Source organism: Macaca fascicularis, chromosome 13 (assembly GCF_037993035.2).
Source record: "Macaca fascicularis isolate 582-1 chromosome 13, T2T-MFA8v1.1".
Lineage (NCBI taxonomy): Eukaryota > Metazoa > Chordata > Mammalia > Primates > Cercopithecidae > Macaca > Macaca fascicularis.
The window spans coordinates 92,028,115-92,050,323 of record NC_088387.1 but is presented as its reverse complement, the minus strand read 5'-3'; the positions used below and the strand labels follow the sequence as shown (position 1 = coordinate 92,050,323).

The following is a 22,209-nucleotide window of genomic DNA, read 5'->3' as shown; positions in this document are numbered from 1 at the left end:
TTGTGTGCTCTCAGCTGAAAGGGGGATGTGGTCCCCGGACTCACGGCATTGGCCGCCTCGAGAGAGGGGGCAGAGTTAGCCTCTTTGATTGGCTGTGCCAGTCCGGGGTGCTGGGTCAAGGGCGGGGCGAGCTGTCGCGAGCCTGCCCTGGGTCTGCGGCTTCTGGGAGGGGTGGGCCGCGAAGCGGAGGGGTGCAGGAGTGGGGGAGGGTGAGCCAGAGAAGGGGCGGGGCCCCGCGGAAAACGCAGGGAGCCGAGGAGAGGGGCGGGGCCTAGAAACGAAGGGTGTTCTGGGCCAACCGGGAGAGTTGACAGCGGGAGGGGCGGAGCCACGCCGGGTGACTGACGTTGAGGCCCAACCAGGGAGAGGCGGGGCCAAGGCCAGGGCCTGACTAAACCTGGAGACTCGGGCGGCCGAGGGGCTTTAGACCAGCTGAAGAGCGAGGAGCCAGTGGCAGTCGCTGATCTCACCGCAGCTCAGGGTGAGTCCCGCGGGAGGGGCTGGGCTAGGGGCCGGTGGGGACTGAGGCGCCCGTTCGGGTCGGGCGGCTTCGAGGCACTCGGGGATCGGCCAAGGGTGGGGGGCCCAGGCAGGAAGTGCCTCTTCCTCGCCGCACGCATCCCGGGGTCTCAGAGCGGCCGCCCTTAACCCCTCAGGGCGGGCCCCGGCGCCAGGACCGCGGGCGGACGCGCGGAGCTGTTTGCTCTTTGTGAGGCCTGGCGCGGCGACTGTCGTCGGCCCGCCCCCGCCGCGCAGCCGGGCGACCGGTGCGACAACAGCCGCGACCCCTCTGCGCGGCGCCCGCGCCTCCGCCCCGCTTCCCCGCCGCGCCCTCAGCGGCCATCCGCCGAGGCCCACGGTGCCCCCTGGGCGGACGGTTTGGCGGCGACCTCCCACCCGCCGCGCCGCGCCGCGGCCGCCCCGCCCCCACCCACCGCAGCGTCGGGGGCGCGCCCGGTCTCCGCCCCGAAGCCAAGTCGGAACTTGGCCGAGTTGTTTGGGCCGCGATGACCGCACGGAGTGAACCGTCCTGAGCAGGGCCCACGCCCGGCCCAAGCGGCCCAGCCCCCGGGAGGGGGCGGCGTCTCCCTTTGCACCCCGTATTGAACGTCCACCTCCCCCGCCCCCCTGCCCGGAGGACCCGGGGCTGACAGCGCGGGGTGACGCTTGTGCAGCCCCCCGGGTGTCGGGACCAAGAGAGCCCGCCGGCCACCCGCTCAGCTGTTTCCTGCCCATGTTTGTTGTGCCGGGGGCGGCCCCGCCGCGGGCGCCGCGCTCCGCCGCCCCAGGCCCTCCCGATTGGCCGGCGGGCGTCACGTGGCCGCCATCAGCTGGGCCAGCGGGGGCGCTCGCGGGTGCCACTGCGGCTGGCGGCCGAGCCCACCCCGGGGTCGCCCGGGCCGGCCCAGCTCTGCCAGCTTCGGTCCTCCGCTTGCTCTCCGCTCGCTGTTGGGAGGGTGGGCGTGCCCTTGCAACCCCTTTCCTGTACCCTCCTCTGCAGGTAGATGGGACAAACGAGTGTCCGGATCAGCGGGAGTGGGAAATTGAAATACTACAAAGATCTGTTTAATCCTGACACCAACTAATCTCCCTTTCCAGGGAGAGTCTGGGAAGCTGTTCAGCTCATTTATTTTTAAACTTTTTCTGTTTACAGAGATCTGTTGGTAATCTGAGGATTTTTATTCCACGTCTTCTTGACAGATGGAAAACCTGAAGTAACCTCGGGCTAACCTTGTATTTTTGGAAAATTAGTACACTTGGTGGTGAAGAAACTGGGAGGAATAGGATATTAGCTAACTTTGCATAGCCACATATACAGCGTTGCAGCTGCATTCCGCCAGAGAGGAACCAAAAGGCGTATGGTGTTCCCAGGGCACATATTCATCCCAGAAGTGAAGTGTCTTGGTGGATTCGTTTCCTGAAAGTTTATCGCATACTTGTACTGGGTTAGGTAAGAAGTAAAGTGCAAAGAATTTAGAATAGTTTCTCTAGAAGCTTATAACTTAATCAAAAGTCGTAGACAAATGCAATCGAGCAATAATATGAAAAATAGTAAGTTATGAGACGTTAGTAAAATATATGTGACTTGGAAAATGTTACCTGGTTGGATCATAGCGAACTTTTCTCTAGTTTCCCTTTTCTGTTCTCTATTTAAGTAATGAGAAAAATAAAAGGTTTAGAAAAAATAAAAGCGAAAGGAAATAAGATCAAAAATTATGAAATGAAGAAATTAAAGCAGCTACTACCCTCTGAAATTCAAACAGTCCATGAGATATGAAGGTAGTCCTAGGTATACTTGTGCCCAAAATATCATTTTAGGTTTAATAGTGAATGCCTATAGAGATCAGTGTCAGTTTTAAGGTATTCCTGGGTAGTAATGTCAGTGTAATGCAGGAACTGAACCTTAGCTAGACCTGAACTTGCTACTTGACACTTGGGTCGGGAAGCCAGACAGCTTACACGTCAGTCCACCTAGTTAGAGGCTTTTGGTAATGCATCACAAGAAACGAGATCATGAAATTGTCTTACTAGGGTTTGGGGGGATATGACCAACTCAGATTGTGCACTAACACACACGGCTTCCAGAGTTAAATGACTAGTCTGATTTTCTGATATTTAAACAAATATAAGTGTTATTGAAATATAGTGAACTTGAAAATCATCTAACAAAACAGGAAAAAATAAGGCATTGTTGAGGGGGGAGAACAAAAATATATCCTTAAAACTTACTGCAAATGAAGACCTGATTCCACAACCAGGACATCATTTGACACAGCAAAGTAAACTGGTCGCGTACTGCAAGAGGATAGCAGAGCTTGCTTGTGTCACTGAAAACTTACCTTGTTACATATTTTGCACAAAAATTGGAAAGTTGGTTGTATGGATCAAACTGTTTTCCCATGTAGATTTTTTAATAGCGTTTAGTCACAACTCAGTATAAAAAGTTGATGAAGTTACAATAGCCATAAGTGCTAATTATTATAGTAATCAACCCAGCACTCTTAAAAGTTTTTTGGGTTTTTATCCTTTGTTTTGGCGAGGGAGGGAAGAGATTAAAAACGAGATACGAAAGCTGGCTTCCACCGGATTCCATTTTAGCAGAATCATTGCAAAACAAAACGAGCTCTGCAAGGGGCAGGTTCCTTTAACCCTTTCTGCGCTAGATGCCTGCATACTCAGTTCCCTGCAGCAGAGTCTTTGTACCTTGCCTTTGTCCCATCTTCTGGTGCAATGGAAAACCCACTGCCGTCTGTCTGACACTGGGGATCTGGTGGAGTGTGTATTCTATGGAAATGCCCTGAGGCGATGGTTTCATTTACTAAGGAAAAGTTTATCTGTGAACTGGGTGTTTTTCCATCCATCAGAAGGTCCTATGAGATGCAATACCTACCCCTCCCTGGTATTTTAGGGCTGGGAAGTGGTGCCTCCCTTGACTAATTCCACTTGCCAGGGTTGAAACCAAACTGGATTATTAATTATAGGGACAACAAGTACCTTTTTTAAGACCTAGAACTGTGACATGCTTCAGAAGGTTTCTAACTTTCCTCCAGCTTCTAATTTCTATCACCTGGTCGCTTAGCTTTAGCATAATTAACAGGAAGTGAAGCCAGTTAATTGTTACTGTTTCATATCCTTTCTGGGCCATGCTTTTCTCATCTGTCATAGGGCGAGTTGGGATGGGGAATGTTGAAGAATAGATAATCTAGTTTTACTGACCTTTATTGAGCATTCACTGTGTGCTAGGCACCATTCTCAGAATAGAGTATCTCCTTTTAATTTCTCATAACTCAGAGATGGCTGCTACTCTCGCCATTTTACAGATGAAACAGGAGAGGAGAACTCACACAGTGTTTCCAAAGCTATTAAGGGGAAGAGCTGAGATTCGAATCTAGGAATCTCCAGAGTTCCAGTATGTCAGCTCCACAGTTTAAGACCGGGGGGTGGAGAGAGAGACAGCAGCTGGTAGATATTTTCTATTTTTATAATCTTTATTAGAGTTGATCTTCAACAAGCTGAACTGGTTACAGAAAGTTTAGGATTTTAGCCACAAAATCAGTAAAGAAAAGGGGAATGGGATTAAACTGATCTTTTCAAATACTCCTATCTAGCCTTAATCCCAAATACCAACCAGGTTTCCATTTTTTCTGGGAAAGACTGCTTTCTAAATGCAAAGCTCTTTCACTATCAGAATGTGTTTTTAAGCAGGGAAAACTTTTTTTTGGTAAAAGACCAGGTAAAAAATATTTTAAACTTTGCAAGCCAAAAGGTTTCTGTAGCAGCTCCTCATACCTCTCCATTGTAAAGTGGAAGGAGTTAAGTGTAAACAAATGGGCGTGGCTGTGTTCCTGAAAACTTTGACACTGAAGTGTGAATGTCATATAATCATGTGTCAGAAAATATTCTCCCCTCCCCCCAACCATTTAAAAGTATAAAATTCATTCTCAGCTTGTGGGCAGTACGGAAACAGGTGGCGAGCTGAATTGACCACAGCCTTCCCTGCTTTTAAGGAAAACAGTTAGCAATGAGCCAGACAAGTGAACAAGACACCGTATTTCGTTTGATAGTGTATGCGTATGATAAACCAATAGTCTTTTTAGAAAATTGTTTTATTGATGTGGAAGCAACTAGGAAATTATATAGTCCATCATATCCATCATGCATTTTAAAATAATGCATTCCTGGAGACTCTTTGGCAGATTTCTGAAGAGAATCACCCTTTTTTCCCCTCTTAACAGATTCTGTAGTTAAAAAAACATTCTGTAACAAGGCAGAGATCCGAAAATGCTTTTTATATTTCACCAGAGTCTTCTGATAAAAGAAATTGGAAGTTCTAGATAGCTAAATATGCTATTGGTGGGAGAGGGAGGAAATTGAAAATAATGCTAAAATACGATCTATGAAATTATCTATAAATTTCACTTATATTTTCATTCCAGCCCCTCACTATTTCAGGTAATTTGAAGTAAACTAAGAATAGGCTTCCAGTTAAACAGTCAAGCTTGGTGCTTTTCTTATTCAACCTTTTTAGAGTTTTTATAACCTGGACCTACAAGAAGATAGTACCAAAGAGGCCTTATGTATAACATTATAAGGTAGGGAACATCTTAAAGAAAACTTAAGCTTTATGATGAGTTTAGCTCTCATTTCAGCTATAAACTTGAACTTCATCACTGACATATACCAAAGTCTGCATGTTGCTACTAAAGGACACAGTAAGCTGCCCCCAGAATCAACACCAAACATTAGCTGTCTGTGAAAGCAGCTCACTCTTAAGATGTTTTAGCAATACGTGGCTGAAGAGATCTGGGATTACTCTAAGTCCAACCAGGGTGATTAGCATACTTGGGGAATATTTTGAATGTAAAAGCAATCAGACAGGAAGCAGATCAGTGGTTGCCAGTGGCCAGGAGTTGGAGAAGGTATTGGCTGCAGGCTGGTGTGGGAATTTTTGAGGGACTGATGGAAGCATTCTAAAGCCAGTTGGTGGTGATAGTGGCACAATTTTATAAATTGACTAGAAGTCATTGAATTGTACACTTATAGTGAGTAAACTTTGTCATTTAGAGTATTCCTTAATAAAACTGGTTTTTTTTCTTTTTTAAAAAACCAGCATTTTTCTATTCTGTCAGAAAAGTTTCAAAGTTTATAAGGGAGCAACCTCTATGAGCTTTTAGAAAGGGGCGGCACATGCCTTTGACCGTATTTTTGTAGCTGTGTGTAGCAGAAATGAAGTGGTATATATGAATGTATGTTGGGTTTAACAGTTCCCACTCCCTGACCCTGAAAGTTTTATCCAGCTGTGAGGAGAGTTTGAATCTAATACAGTGATGAAGGGGAGGGAGGAAAACTTCCAAAAGTGATTTAGGAAGTCTTGTTAATTTTGCAGTTTCTTAAATGACTTACTAGGGTTTCTAGTTTAGGAGAGTTTGTGATTGCAGTTGACACCAACCAAGATAGGGAATACAGGAGGAACAGCATGGAAGCAGGAGGGGCTGATGGTACACCCTGAGGGAGAGAGTAAATCTGACAGCCCTCTAATCGCTAGGGAGAGAATGGAATGCAGTGGCTTGGCCACTTCTGGAAAGTCACAGTCTCTTTAATTCGTCTATAAAAGTGAGGTGATAAATACCTACTTTAAAAATTGTCAAAATTAAATGTGGTATGTAAGTACCAAGTACAGTGTCCCATACAGTGTAGATGCTAAGTAATTATTAGGTCTAAGGCAGAGTTCAATATGTTGTTCAGGTCCAGAGAAGCCTGATTCAAGTGTTATATCTTAGCTTTTTAATGACTGTCCTCCTTAAATAATGAAGTGGCTGTCTTAGTTCATTCTGACTGCTCTAACAGGGTACTGTAGACTGGATGGCTTATAAACAACAAATGTGTTTCTCCCAGTTCTGAAGGCCAGGAAGTCCAAGATAAGATTCAATGTCTGTTGATGGTACCTTTTAGCTTCGTCCTCACATGATGGAAAGGAGCAAGGCAGCTCTCTGGGACCCTTTTATAAGGAGAGTAATCCCATTTTTGAGGACTCTGCTCGTGACCTAATCACCTGCTAATGCCACATATGAATTAGTGGGGTGGGGTACACAAGCATTGAGACCATAGCAGTGGCATTTTAATGGGTGTCAGCCTCTTGAGAGTTTGAATAGTGTCAGTGTTAGGTTGAGTTTCTAACCCTGCAAAGGCCAGGGCTACCTTTGGAGCCTAAGGACCCTACAGAGGTTTTTCTACTTCCTAAAGACCTTTGACAGCAAGTGATGTTTTGCTTGCTTCTGCTAGATCCTGTGGCATTCTCTTATCTTTCTTAGCAAACAAAAACCACATTCTACAGTTCTATATATATATATTCTCTATAAATGGCAACCACAACTAGGAATAGTGTAACATAAGGTTTTGCTCAGATATTTTTGGTCTTGGTAATGAATCATATAATTGAATCCAGTAAAAATACTTGGGTAAAGAGAAAAAATAGATGGAATTGGAATCAGGGAAAAAAGTCATGTTAAGTCTATTTACCCTCAGTAGGAAATGATCACAGTAGCTTTTAGCCAAGGATAAAATGATGTGAGCAGAAGGTATAAGGGAAGTTCACTTTGAAGTCCAGCATATTTACCACAACAGCATGGTGTCACAGTGATCAATGTAGAAACAGCTAGTTACTCTCCATTATGGTTGAAATAAATTACAACATGAATATTGTATTTAAAAGTCTTAAGGGAAATTAGCTTTAAAATAATGAGTCCCAGAAGCCCTAGCTGGAGGTTACAAATGACTGCACAAATACTAGTCTTCAAAGACATAGAATCTGAGGCCTATACCTCAATGGCGGAGACTCTCAAACCTTGCCATTGATTCCCTTCTGTTAATGATCAAGATTCAGAAACATGACCAAACTTAGCATGCTCACAGGCTTGTTGAATGTTTTATTTATATCAGGAGTCATAAATTCAAATATTGGTACAAGGACCAAACAGGTGAAGTAATTGTGTGAAGCAAAGTGGAGACCAAGCAAATAAAATGGCCTGGTGAGGGTTAGGGGCTGCAGCTCAGTTGTAGTCAGTTGTTGCCATAGGAGAATATGTGCCCTCCCCATTGTTAAAAATAAATCCAAACTACAGGCTCTTTAATGAGATCTTCCAGATTTTAAATGTCACCTCAGCTTTCTAAAATGAAGATTAAAAACTGACCCAAATAAAACACACATGTCCACATATGTTTTTCAGGGAAGGGTTTTTGTATCTGTTCACTGCTGTATTCCTAGGCTACCAAATGAATTCAGCCTGTAGGCCTCAAATTTGCAACTTCTGACTTATACGTAAATAAATAATAAATGTATTCTTTTTTCTGTTTTGAGACGGAGTCTCACTCTGTCGCCTAGGCTGGAGTGCAGTGGCGTGATCTTGGCTCACTGCAACCTGTGCTTCCTGGGTTCAAGCCATCCTCCTGCCTCACCCTCCCGAGTAGCTGGGACCACCGGCGTGAGCCACCACATCTGACTAATTTTCATATTTTTAAGAGAGACAGGGTTTCACCATGTTAACCAGGCTGGTCTTGAACTCCTGACCCCAGGTGATCTGCCCACCTCAGTCTCCCAAAGTGCTGGGATTACAGGCGTGAGCCACCTCACCTGGCCAAGTGTTGTATTCTTAGTCATCTGGAAAAAAATAATGTGGTAATCTTAAAGGCTGAAATAAGGCAATAAGTGTTTCCCTTTGCTGTCATTTTGTAGAAATGTAATTAGAAAGTTAAATATTATAGCTTAAGTCTGTGTTTTAGTTCAAGGTTCATTGTGACTCTTGTTAATATGCTGGTTTTCCATTTACTAGCTGCACATTGTCATTATATTCACCATTTGTTTTTTATTCCCTATTAAACTTTCATGATGTTTAAGGGGTGTCATAATTTTTGTGATGACATTTCCAGTGACATTAGGACCGCCTAATGGCTAGGGAAGTTCATAGACTAGAAGGAATGGAATTTCTTTTTAAATTTGTAATGGAATTCCCCCAATCTTAAGACAACAGTAGATTCTCATTACAAACATGCATTCTGGAGTTTTTTGGTGTTTTTTTTTCCACAGTGGCAGTTATATTAGCTCTGCATGCCTTTGGAAAGATGTATAATAAATATTTAAAACACAGGAGCTGATAACTATACCCAAGAATAAATTATGTTTTTTTTTTTTTTTTTTTTTTGAGACGGAGTCTCGCTCTGTCGCCCAGGCTGGAGTGCAGTGGCGCGATCTCGGCTCACTGCAAGCTCCGCCTCCCGGGTTCACGCCATTCTCCTGCCTCAGCCTCCCGAGTAGCTGGGACTACAGGCGCCCACAACCGCGCCCGGCTAATTTTTTGTATTTTTAGTAGAGACGGGGTTTCACCGTGGTCTCGATCTCCTGACCTTGTGATCCGCCCGCCTCGGCCTCCCAAAGTGCTGGGATTACAGGCGTGAGCCACCGCGCCCGGCCATAAATTATGTTTTAAACTAAAACTGTGGTATATTCTTGTCTATATCTAGATCTTTAAGAATACTGTTTACGAGAATTAGTTGTAATGAATTTAAGAAGTTGCATATAGTAACTTCCCTAACTTTTGAATGTTAAAGTGTTAGCCTAGTTTCAGACATATGTTTCAAACTTACATCTTTTCAGTGTTTCGGCCCTTCTGTGATTTATTGAATCAGTAAGATTTCTTAAAGATAATCAAGTTATGTATGGGAAAGCTTATCTTTCCCTTATTCTGTTCTCATTGCTTTAGCCTTATGCCAGCCTGGACCATTTTGGAGGCACTGTAGGATCATGGAAGAACTTTGAATTAGGTGAATTGCATTCTGTACTTTTCTGTAGTTAACAGTTTTGTAACCTTTGACCGGTTAATAACCTTTTTAGACTTGACTTGGGTGATCTATGAAGTGGTGGTAACAACCTCACAGAGTTGTGACAATTTTGAAGTAAGTACCTAGTAACAGTGCTCCCTAGACATTGGCTTAAAGTTAGTCATCAGCTCTATACAGTTGTGAGTGCACCTGGTGATCACAGACCTACTCACCCCATGTTCTCAAACCAGACTACTCTTCTTGTTTTCTAATTGCCCCTTTTTCTGCTTGTATCCCCCTGGAACCTCACAATTCTTTTCTGAAATTATACATGCTCAGAACATATACTTAATATTTATGCTAAACCCTTTTTCTCACCTCTTTGCCAGTGCTTTACATCATTCATTTTCTGAAATTCCACTTTCCATTTTCTCTTTCCACACCAACCATGAGAGAAGTGACACCATTCTTTAGCCTTGGCTAATAGGTTTACTTCCTTGGCTCACTGCTTTAAAATCTTACCTTAGGCATGCCTGTTTATTTGTTCAGTGTGTGAACTTTGGATCTTTTTGTTCAGGATCAGCTATTTCACATATCGAGTACTACAAAGCAGAGATTACATAAATATGTATATAAATGGTTCTCTATGACACCCCCCAAGTAGGTGATAACATGATTATTATAATGCATTTGTTATCCTTTTCTATTTGCTCCTAGGTTTTTAGAACTTCAGCCATAAAAATGGGCAGAATTTTCCTTGATCATATCGGTGGTACCCGTCTATTTTCTTGTGCAAACTGTGATACGATCCTGACCAACCGCTCAGAACTCATCTCCACTCGTTTCACAGGCGCCACTGGCAGAGCGTTTCTTTTTAACAAGGTTAGTGAGAAAAAGTTTGAATCCTAAGTGGGCTCATTGGCTGTATTTGACAGCAACACCAGAATACCCCCTCAGAGTTTAGAGATACCAGGAAGAGTCAGAATGAGAGCTTGAAATCTACAGAAATGATTGCCCACTAGCTCGTCTTTGATGGGACCTTAGGAAGGTGTTACTAGGATGTGATTTTAACCTTGGAAGTTTGAAGAAGTAGGCCGGGCATAGTGGCTTATGCCTGTAATTGCAGCACTTTGGGAGGCTAAGGTGGGCGGATCACGAGGTCAGGAGTTCGAGACCAGCCTGGCCAACATGGTGAAACACCGTTTCTACTAAAAATACAAAAATTAGCTGGGTGTGGTGTTGCGCACCTGTAGTCTCAGCTACTTGGGAGGCTGAGGCAGGAGAATCGTGTGAACCTGGGAGGCAGAGGTTGTGGTGAGCCAAGATAACTCTACTGCACTCCAGCCTAGGCAAGAGAGAGAGACTCAGTCTCAAAAAAAAAAAAAAATGTATAAAGAAGCGTATACTTTTCCTGTTGCCTCAGGAAATGTTCAGTGTAAGAATTTGGTAGTGACTTCAGCGCAGACTATGGAAGGAACAGGTCAAGACACCCACCTCCCTTTCTCCACATGCCACTGGTTTATCCATATAGGGAGATAGTGGCATTAAACTATTATAACTTGACAGCAAATAAGGATCATCTAACCAACTTTTCATGCTCTAATTCATGCTCACCAATCATCCTTCCAATTCTATTTGGTTTATTACATGGATTTGCTGACAGGAAGAGTGTTTCTAATTTGCAAGTGTGTACCCAGTCTGCCTGTCTCTAATTTCTGGCTTGCATTCAAGTTGGATGCTGTGATTCTGCCTCCTGGAATCTAGTGTATAATAGAAAAGTTGAATTTCCAAGTATTTTAGGCCAAGGAACATAGCTAGTCTAGGGTACTGTTCTTAGAAGATCAGATGAACTTCCCCAGTGGGTACTCCTCTGTTCCGTGTAGAAAGAAGCTTTTCTCAGAATTGATGGAGCATACTCTTTGACATTTATTTCGGTACAGAGGAGGGCACACTGCAGCAGGACAGCTGCCTGTTTTTGTAAATGTAGTGGAACACAGCTCTGCTTGTGCATTACGTATTGTCTACAGCTTCTTTCATGCTACAATGCCAGAGTTAAAAAAGTTGCAACAAAGACCACATAGCCCTCAAAGCCAGAAATATATACTATCTGGCCCTTTACAGAAAAGGAAAGTGTAGAAGATTGTTGGGTATCCAGAATCAGTGGAAATTCGCCACAGGTTGTCTCAGACCCACTTCATTGTGTTCATTGTCTTTGAACTCACTTTAAAACTATGCATTGCAGATATATGGTCTGTAGTTGGCTTAATCTGTCCCAGTCTATATATAAAGTATATTTTCAGAAACAGACCGTTTCATGGAATAACGATGGGGCATTAGGTTCTTTTACATTGATTGTATTACTTGCACTCATCATTGAATAATGATGAATTACTACAGTTGGACCCAAACCTATATTTTATGGCTCCAATTCCAGGACTCTTTCTTACCTGCAACACAGAAATGTAGTATGTTTTAATAGTGTGACTTAGGCTAGTACAGTAGTGCATGATTGCATTAGATGTCTAGTGTTGTGCAATTTCCAGATGTCTGCCTGCCCCAGCAGCTTCTGTAAATAAGTCTTGGGTATTATAGGTTTGACTAAAGTAACAACTTTTTTCTGCTTTTCTGAAGTTGCTGTTGCATTAACCATAATATTTTGTACATACTTGGCAATATAACTCACATGCCTTCGCAATTTTGTTTTTCCTTGTCCCTTCTTAGGTAGTTAACCTGCAGTACAGTGAAGTTCAAGATCGGGTCATGCTCACTGGCCGCCACATGGTTCGAGATGTGAGCTGCAAAAACTGCAATAGCAAACTGGGATGGATCTATGAGTTTGCCACTGAAGACAGCCAGCGATATAAGGAAGGCCGCGTGATCCTGGAACGTGCTCTAGTTCGAGAGAGTGAGGGCTTTGAGGAGCATGTACCATCTGATAACTCTTGAAGATACAGAGAGAAATCCATCTTTTCCCAGGTCTCCTTCACTGAAAACAAAAATCTACTTACATACACTGTCACCTTAGCATCAGAGTCGGATTAATGAACTGCGGAACAAGAGGTTGTGAGAATCTAAGATGGAACCTTTCTTTCTCTTTTTTTTTTTTAATTTTGTATTTTCCATCCAACAGCAGTGTGTAGAGAGAATATTATGCAGATGCCGTTAATTTTTTACCCTATGTTTACATCTTGAGGCAGAAGAGTCTGCAGCTATGTGGTGAGCTATGTAAGGAAAAAAATCTGGGCTGTTAGAGTGAAAAAGTGTGTTTTATGTAAATTTTGAAAGGAAAATGTTAGGAGTATGGTTTTTAAACTTGGGCTTCATTTTAAACTTTTTCTTTTAAACCCAGTTATCTCACTTGATTTGCTAGCTCCAGAGAAGAGATCCGAATCTGTGCCCAGCGCTAAAGGCTCAGTGTTAGCATGGCTTGTGCTGGCCGGTGTGCCATATTCTTGTTGGAGATGAACCGTAGCACCAGAGCCCATTCTTCCTTGTCAGTCTTGACCCAAAGATGTCACCATTCCTAGTTATTTGTCACCACATAATTGGTGTTGATTGGAAACTTCTGAGATGGGACAGAACTGCTGGGTTGTCTTTTTCCATGTAACTTAAGCATAGTAATATAAATAAAGTAATAGTTGGATGCTTTTGGTCCTGTGTTGCTTTTAAAAACACCTTATAAAAGAGGAGAGGATTTGATAAGCAATTTTCATAGTAGTAAAGTTTCTTTTCATCTCTTAAACTAAATTGACCATGCATATAACGTTCTTTGTTTAAATGAAAGCATACTGTTTAAACCGGCAGTATTGCATTTAGAGAACAGTTGAACAGAATGTCAATGTGCATTCATGCAAAAACCATTTAATCTGCATCTGTTTTAGAAAAGGGGGAAATGAAGCAACTTATCTAAAAATACTGCTTTACACAGCATTTCAGCCTCTTCCCCTCAGTTTTGCATTGATTTTTGACAAGTCTGTAGAGCCTAATAGTTTTCATCAAAGGCCTAGATCTCTTAAGAGCATTTTTTTCAGCTCTTCCCTCAGAAGTTCAGCTATTGAACCCAAAACTGTACTTTGTACCCTCAAATAGAAAGGGATCAAATTTGACCTGGTGTTATTTTAGCCCCAAATTTATGACATTACAGAGTATTAAAATGTAAATGTTTCTTTATCCAAACTACTTCTAGGTATTTTAGTATTTGTTTCTGGTGGAATTAAATGATGGTAAAATTGGCTAATTATTTGAATGAATGAATGGATGGATGGATGTTTTGCATGCTCAATTTCTAGGTCCTTTGTCTAGAAAGGAAATTTGCCTCAGTTGAATTAGTGAAATATTTCTGTCATTGATAATGAAAGTGACTTCTGAGTACAGTTAAGTTCCTCTTATTTGCCACTGGGCTGTTGGTTAGAAGCATAGGTAACTGATTAAGTAGGTATGATACTGCATTTGAAATAAGTGAACACAAACTACCCTTTCTCCACCATGGACTCAATCTGAGAACAGCATTCATTTCCATTCATTTCCATACTGGCTTTTGATTATATGCAGATTCCTAGTAGCATGCCTTACCTACAGCACTATGTGCATTTGCTGTCACAATAAAGTATATTTTGTCTTGCATTGGTGCAGTACTGCTACTTATTTTCCACTGATCTTGTCTAGTGATCATCTTAATTTTTATCTCTGAACACATACTTGGTATCTTTGAGTACTGTAGCTTTCTTCAATTGGCAGTGATAGTGACGTTCTGACATGGTTAACTGCCTAATTCACACGTGAAGACATTGACTTTGCCAGTATTAACTTCTCTGAGATCATTTTGCCTTAGCTACTGGTAACTATAGTTCAGTATATATAAACAAAAAAATTTCATATTACTGGGTAAACTTTTAGGTGACTGGCAGGTACCAGCAACAAGCTCCTCTGTGCCTTTTAAAAACTTCATTTGCAAAAAAAAAAAAAAAAAATATATATATATATATATATATATATATATATATATGAATGAAGGTCTACTTTGGATTATTTACAGAAACCGTTGTTCTTTTGAGATGGGGATACTAATTAATAGGAATGAGTTTTGCTTTGGGATACGAGAGTTAAACAAGTACAGGTGAACTTAACTAAGTAGGTTACTGAGGAATATACAGATTTAAGCTTTTTTTCCCCTGACCGAAGAGGAAGATTCTTGCCCTTAGTTTTAGGTGGCCGTATAACTGTAAGTTGTTTTGATCTTAAAATGCTTTTATTTAGACTCTCAAGTGAACATTCCTGGTTAAAAATAATTTTAGTAATTATGTGAAGATTTAAGTTACAGTTAGGAGTTGTTACTTTGGGATTGGAGGGGAAAAATATCAGTACCATCTGTTTCCTAAATTTACCTACCCATAAAGTCATGTTTAAATCAGAGGCTGGGCCCAAGCCCAGGCTTAAATCAGTCAACAGGTAATTTTTGGTGGGGCAGAATTAAACTACCAGTTGTAAAATATTCAGAATTGTTTATGATGATTCATTCCTAAACATCAGTTATAAAAAAATCTCAGTTTAAACAGATCCACTAATCGTTCATCTGTTTAACACCTGTTTCCTACCAGGAGCCATATAAATTTACTTCTAATCTATGTGAATTGGGAATAAAGCAAGATTAAACTGAAGGACTCTTATCAGGCTAGCACGTTGCACTGATAAGATATCTATTATAGGAAGAAAGAACTAAGCAGAAATTAGGGTGGATACTCTTAAGTTGGGTGTTAATTGCATGGCTTATTTTAAAATACTGGGCTTCTCAAACTGAAATTTCTGTGGTAAAGCATAAAATACACATTCCAAAGCATCGGTAAAGGTTGTATAATCCTAAGCATCACTTTGCATATTTGGGTTTTAAAAATCATCTGCATCCAGCCTGGGCGACAGAGCAAGACTCCATCTCAAAAAAACAAAAAAAAACCCATCTGCAGCATGAGCACCTGGGAGCCTTGTTAAACATGTCAATTATGTCCTCATTCCCCTCCCCAGTACTGAATGGGTCTCAGGTGGAGCCAAAACTCCAGTTTTTTTGTTTTTGTTTTTGTTTTTTTTGCCAAACTCCAAAAGTAACATGTTTCTTTGATGCTGTGAAATATGTATTTGGTCATCTGGTCTTCGTCCCTATTTCCTAGCAATACAATCCCTAAAATCCTTGGAATTTTCAAAAGATTTTCTTTGTGTGTGCTAATAGAGACTGATAGCCAGGGTAGAGCTGGTCACGGGAAAGATACAGGCATGATTAGAGGTAAGGTGCTTCCAGCCTCACAGAGCAACCTCCCGGGAGGGGAAAAGGGTTGCAGGTCAAGTTGATTACCAATTGCTGTCAGAGAGATGGGATTTGCTAGAAGGGCCCTGGCTCAGAAAGGTGGACAAGAAAAATGATGAAAGGGTGATGGTCAGAAACCTTTGATTCCTGGGTGGCCACATGGCCACCCATGGTATACAGCTGCAACTGCACTCAATTACTACCAGTGAAATTTAGAGATGGATCCAACTCGTAGAGAAGTGATTCACTGGATGCATAAGGAAATGCAAGCTAATAAGAAAAAAGTGAACTGTACAATCCCTTGGTTATTATCTATAATAGCTAAAATGAAACCAGAGAGTGCTGGGTCCAACTTTGATGCTGCACCAACCTTAGGTTTCAGGCCGAGCTTCAGCCACTAGCCTCAGAGCCACCCACAAGGGCAAAGTTACGCAGCAACAACAAAGTCTCAGATCTATGGTTACCAAGAAGGTAGTCAATGTCGGGGAAAAGCAAAACCAAGTAACTTGAAACCAGAGGGTATAGTGTACAAGGATTTGTTGCATTTCGTAGATCAATATCATTAGCTTCCTGAAGAACCTTTACTAAAATGGACTATGAGAGTAATTTAGGGGCAGTATCTTTAGTTTCAAATGCTGCAGAATGGAAGAAATGTTTGGGTTGATGGAGGACCCACAGTTCACTATTGAAAGATTGCAGATAGCTAAACATGATCCAGACACACAGGTTATTCCTGAAGAATAGCTAGTCTGGTGGACTGGATTTAAAAAGCCCCTGTAAGATCTGTTGACCCTGAGAATGGGAACTGTCCAACTTCCCCTATAAATGCGAGGCAGAACACTCAAGATAAAGCAGCTAATACACTGGATGTGCAAGCCATGTGGGACTGCCTTTATGATGACCGGGATAGTCACCCACCATGTATGCCCATTACCCATGTCATGGCCAGTGCTATAGCTAAGAGAGCTCCATTTTCATGGGCACCTCATACAACCTTGCTGCTACAAAACATCTGCTAATACATGACAATCATTATTCAAAGGGCTATTGAAAATATAGTTGTGGTATGTTACCATCTGATAAAAGCCTATGACACAAGAGGCTGATAGGCTAAGAAGTATGGGTAAGAAAAAAAAAACACATTAATATGGCTTTCCATCTGCTTTAAAAAGTGTCTTAAAATGGATTAATACACCAATTTGATAAACTGGCTTTAAGGAGTGGAAGAGTCCCTGGGAAAGAGGCACCTAGTTTCTGGGAAGACTGCTACATGTAAAATCGCCGGGCACTGTGGCTCACGCCTATAATCCCAGCATTTTAGGAGGCTGAGGCGGACAGATCACAAGGTCAGGCGTTCGAGACCAGCCTGGCCAACATGGTGAAACCCCGTCTGCTAAAAATACAAAAAATTAGCTGGGCGTGGTAGCGGGCACCCAGCTACTCGGGAGGCTGAGACAGGAGAATCACTTGAACCCAGGAGGCAGAGGTTGCAGTGAGCCGAGATTATACCACTGAACTCCAGCCCGGGTGACGGTGTGAGACTCTGTCTCAAAAAAAAAATAATAGTAATAAAGAAGACATATCTGCAATGCTGACTAACTTTAGCTGTGTGACTTTGGGAAGTCAGTTAACCTCTGAACCTTAGTTCTCTCAAGTATGAATTGTAAAAACAAGCCCCGTCTTAAATCTTGTCAGAACATAGTGAAATATAGATCATAAAAACCTGTTGATAAGCAGTATGCGTGTAACTGGAGTAACTACTTTTTTCAGTAATCCTGAACAACTCTTCACAATTTAACCTAATTTGTTCTAAATTATAGAATGACCAGAATGCTTTCAAAGTTCTTTAAATCCTTTCTGGACTTAACTTGTACTGCTAAACCTTTCAGCAAATGAAGATTTGAAATCTGCAGTTTATTAAATGTTACCATCTTGACTTTTCATTATAAGGAATTTTTCATAATCTGCTGTAATAGAATTTTACATTGCTTTCAAAAGTCTTCAAAGCTGCTATTTTCCTCCTGCCATGGAGCAGAAGAGAAAAAGGTGAAAAGCTCATTGAATCAATGGTAATTAAAAGGCCATCATTTCCCCCCGCAGACAAGCTAACTTTGAGAACCTGCCAGAGCTTTCACTAATAGCAACTGACTCATTTTCTCCTGTGTTGGTGTCAGCCTATTGCATACTACTGCTATAATGACGTTCATCCAGTTTTTAAAGAATCCTAAGGTTGTGAGATAAATGGCTTATATACCTCTTCTGATGTGCCCTACAGATGAACAAGTTATCTCTTCCACCTGGATATAAAGCAAAATACAAAGACAAATCCCATGTAGTAATTTTTAAAACCTGTATCCAAAGAAAATTTGAAAACCCAGCTTTGCAGGTGATATTTGTGTCCTTGAGGATAGGCCAGAGGTTTTCAGGGACTGGAGCAGTTTGAGAAATCCCCTGATGTGCCCCTGATCCAGGAGAGGAGAAAGCCACTCCTCAGAATTCACTCAGAATTTCCCTCTTCTTCCGCAGTTGAACTGCCACGGGGGGAGCTGGCCACCACCTTCTCAACTATCCCACTCTACCTGGAGCCCTCCCAGGAAATACTGGGCAAAGTGGAGACATTACTGTGAACTCCAGAAGATTCCATGAGTGTAATCTCTTTCCAGCTAACCCATCTCCCTTGTTCCCAGCCCAATGCAAGGTGCTCAGAGGCGTTTCTGAAGCTTGTCAACAGGCCAAAAGGAATAAAATATTTCAGTCCCTTTCAAGTGAGTCAGATTCTGTGTTAGAGAAGGCTTCTTAGGGCAACAACAGGAAGCGAGTTTCAAAGTTTGAGGGGGCGGTATTTTTAAAGAACTGGGCTAATGAGTAAAACATTCAAATGATCCTGCTAAAGTTTACACTGAAAAAAAAAATGTTGTTAATTAAAAAAAAAAAAAAAATCGGCTGGAACCTTTGCTACAAGAAAAGTACCAGTAGGTGGCATGAGTGTGCAAGAAATTCCATTCTTCTGTGGCCCGGGCTGGAGTGCAGTGGCGCGATCTCGGCTCACCGCAAGCTTCGCCTCCCGGGTTCACGCCATTCTCCTGCCTCAGCCTCCCGAGTAGCTGGGACTACAGGCGCCCGCCACCTCGCCCGGCTAGTTTTTTTTTTTTTATTTTTTAGTAGAGACGGGGTTTCACTGGGTTAGCCAGGATGGTCTCGATCTCCTGACCTCGTGATCCGCCCGTCTTGGCCTCCCAAAGTGCTGGGATTACAGGCTTGAGCCACCGCGCCCGGCCAAGAAATTCCATTCTTAACCACCAGTCTGACCTATCTTGGAAAAGAGAAACGTTGCGGCAGTCACTTCTTGTTGCTGTTCGTCCACTAGGGTGCAGTACCCGGTGCTGATGCAAGGGACCGTCTTACTACAATGGCACGACGTCATTGGGCAACATCGAATTATGGAGAAAATGCTTTGCAAACTATCAAGTGCGAGGCAATAGTACTGTTTCCTCTTACGATACATGATTTTTTTTCTGCAATGTTTGTTTTAGTATCTAAAGCTTTAGCTTATACAACTTCAAAAATGTTTTTTGTCAAAAACTATGTTTTAATATTGGCCTTAATTTGGTAACAGTAACCTGAGGTCTCAGAAAATTGAATGTCACAGTGTGACTTTGAAGTTAACCTCTAGAAGCTTCATTTCCTTGACTTTCAAATAGGGAAAATAATTTCTAGAGAACATGTGTGAGGACTTTATAAGCCGTATGGAATTCTAAAAATGATATATATTCCTATAACTTGAATGCGGTTCAGTGTTACTTAACTGGTAGTGTAGGCTCCAGTTGCTTTAAAGAATTTGCCCATTCCTTTCTCCAGTCAGCAGTGCTTGAGTGCCTGTTATGTGTGTCAGGCAGTATAGTAATACAACAACACCTGGCACCTGTTTCCCGGCGGCCAGATGAAGGATATTTGCAAAGCCAGTAAAAATACTGAATGCATTCCTGCCGCAGGAAATGAAAGGTATTCAGTGTAGGGGTGCGTGAACTCATGAAGCTGGATAAAAGTTCTTTCCTCTTCCAGCAATTGCTTAATGTCTGCATTAGAAACGAGGAAGCCTTTCAGATTAAGTGAAAATAAATCTATTTCCATGTGTAGGAGATTCTGGAATTGGCTTAACTATACACCCTAAAACAAGCTTTATCTATTTTCCCTTGCAGAAACAAATATAAATCAGCAATTTTGGGGCATACGCCAGTAGGAACACTGACACCTCTGGCAGCCAGGCCAAGTAGAGGGCTTCTGTAACAGTGAGAAGCAAGGAGCCAAGGCTCAGAGCTGCCTTTGCACAAGAAACATCCCAGGTAAAGTATGAAGATGGATTGCAGGGAGGGGAGGAAGAGAGGTGAAATTGAAAGAATAGTAAATCCGTAGGACCTCAGGTTTAGCCACTGGCTGTGATCAGTGTCAGTGATCTCCAACTTAAATGCCTCCAGGTGCCAGGTCACTCAAGAAGTGGGCCTGTGGTAGACAGCTGAAATCAGGGCTTACAGGATGAGCAGGGGAGAGCATGTACCCCTTAAAGATGGTCACTTTCAATTTAAGAGAAAATTCTGGCCAAATACAGTTTATTCTTTGGGCCTTAGGAACTTCAGTTTATATCCTTTAATTTAGTCTAACCTCCCATTTTAAACAGTTGGAACCTAAGGCCAGGAGAAGTGAAGTGTCTAAGCCAAGTTCTCACTGTGAGAAGCAGAAAGACATGACTGTCCACAATGAGACATTTCATCTTAACAAAGCACAACAGAGTGTGCTAAACGTCTTAAAATGTAGTAATATTTTCAAAACCTGGTGAGGCATACTGGCAAAGAGTGGGGACCCTGTAGCCGGAGTGCCTGTGCCTGAATCCCAGCTTTCACACATGATCACTATGCCCTGAGGCAAGTTTCTTCACCTTTCGGTACCTCTGTTCCCTCATCTCTAAAACAGGGATGATAATAGTACTACCTTCATAGGGTTGTTGTGAGGCTAAAATGAGGTAATAGATGTAAAGTGCTTAGACCAATGACTGGCCCATAACTATTATCACTCCCATTTATAGATGAAAATGGATGCTCAGAGGTTAAGGTCACACAGTTTTACTTAGAGGTCAAGTGTGTGTGTGCGCACAGACAGCTGATGTGGAACTCCCTTTTAGATGTCTGATTTCCAAGCCTGACCACCTAAGCCCCACATCTGCAATGACCAGACTTGGAAAGGAAAACAAAAGGAGGGACTGGTACAGAGCCCAGAGCGAGGTGCCAGTTGTTTCTTTCCACTGTTCAAGAGTAGCTAGGCTTCTAGAAAAGCAAGCAAGGATGAAGTAGTTGACATATATCAGTGTTTCTCCAATTTGAGCGTGCATAGGAATCACCCGCAGGGTGTGTTAGAACAGCCTGCTGGCTGCACTCTCAGATATTCTGATTCCTCAGGGCTGGGTGGGGCCTGAGAACCTGCATTTCTAACTAGCAGATGATGCTGGTGCTGCCAGTCCAGAGAGCACACTTTCAGAACCACTGACATACCTCTTTTTCTAATCCTCAAAATAAGCTTATGGGCTTGGCATCATCTCCATTTCCTTACAGAGAAAACCAAGTTCAGAGCATGTGGCTGACTCATCCAACAGCACACTATTTGTAAGGAATGGAATTGATCTTAAGTCCAGTCGGTCTGCCTTTGAAGCTCTTTGTCCTGTGCTTTTCCTACCTCACCATGCGAGATGAGGCATGAGCATTTATGGTCTGCCAGGCACAGAGCTGTGGGCCAGAGGAACAAAGATGCACAGGATCTCTGTCATGAGCAGGAGTGTGTGGGTGGAGAAAATGTGAGGACGGCTTCTCTGGAGAAGGGAAGGCCTAACCACCAGTTTCTACCATCTTCCTTCCTAGTCCACCAGCTGCCTTACCTCCTCTACTTCACAGCTACTGAGTTGGACCCGTCACAGCCCTGACACCTGCTTTCACTGGCTCTTCCCTCCCTGCCCTGTGAGGCCCCATCTGCCTCTATAGGTTCATTGCCCCCAAAGCTTCAGTCACGCTAAGTCCTCATTCATCCCAGAAATGGCACGCTCTCTCCAGCTTGCTCTGCTGCATTCGGTCTTTCTTCTGACTTGGATGTCTTCTCCCTGCTTTTCCTGGAATTCTCCTACTTGTCCTTGAAGACTCAACTCCTCCGGCCACCCCCATCAGTGTGGGTTATGTGTTCTTCCTGTCCCTTCCCGAGAAACTCTGGCTTACCCCTTTCATAGCACTTGTGTACATGGTTGTACAATTATTTACTGGTCTCTTTCTCCTTCTAGGCTAAATTTCTAGTCTCAACCAATTTTTATCTCTTAAGTCTTCAAGAGTTTCAATACTTGTCTACACATTAGAATCACCTGGGTATCTTTAAAAAATTCCAAAGCCCAGGCCACTTCAGGCTAATTAAGTCACAATCTTTGAAGGTGGAACAGGCCATCAGTATTTTTCAAACCTCACCAGGAGAGTCTAGTGTGCAGGCAAGCTTGGTAAGCACTGAAACAGAGTTTTAATAAGTGCAGGATGAGTTGCGTGGGTGGTTGGATGAATGGATAGTTAGATGGC

The 22,209-nt window shown here is 42.7% G+C and overlaps 1 protein-coding gene across 4 annotated transcripts; it reads left to right on the top strand.

Annotated features, from left to right (window-relative positions):
* The first annotated feature begins 365 nt into the window (after nt 1-365).
* Nucleotides 366-13,938, top strand: YPEL5 (yippee like 5). Of its 4 annotated transcripts, XM_065527239.1 has the most exons (5): nt 366-481; nt 1,655-1,951; nt 9,258-9,318; nt 10,033-10,197; nt 12,037-13,938. In XM_065527239.1, the coding sequence occupies exons 4-5, from the start codon at nt 10,057-10,059 to the stop codon at nt 12,259-12,261; spliced, it is 366 nt and encodes a 121-aa protein (XP_065383311.1). In that variant the 5' UTR covers nt 366-481; nt 1,655-1,951; nt 9,258-9,318; nt 10,033-10,056; the 3' UTR covers nt 12,262-13,938. The 4 variants fall into 4 exon arrangements, with proteins under 4 accessions (XP_065383311.1, XP_065383310.1, XP_065383313.1 ...); XM_065527238.1 differs by lacking the exon at nt 1,655-1,951; XM_065527241.1 differs by lacking the exon at nt 9,258-9,318.
* The last annotated feature ends 8,271 nt before the right edge of the window (nt 13,939-22,209 follow it).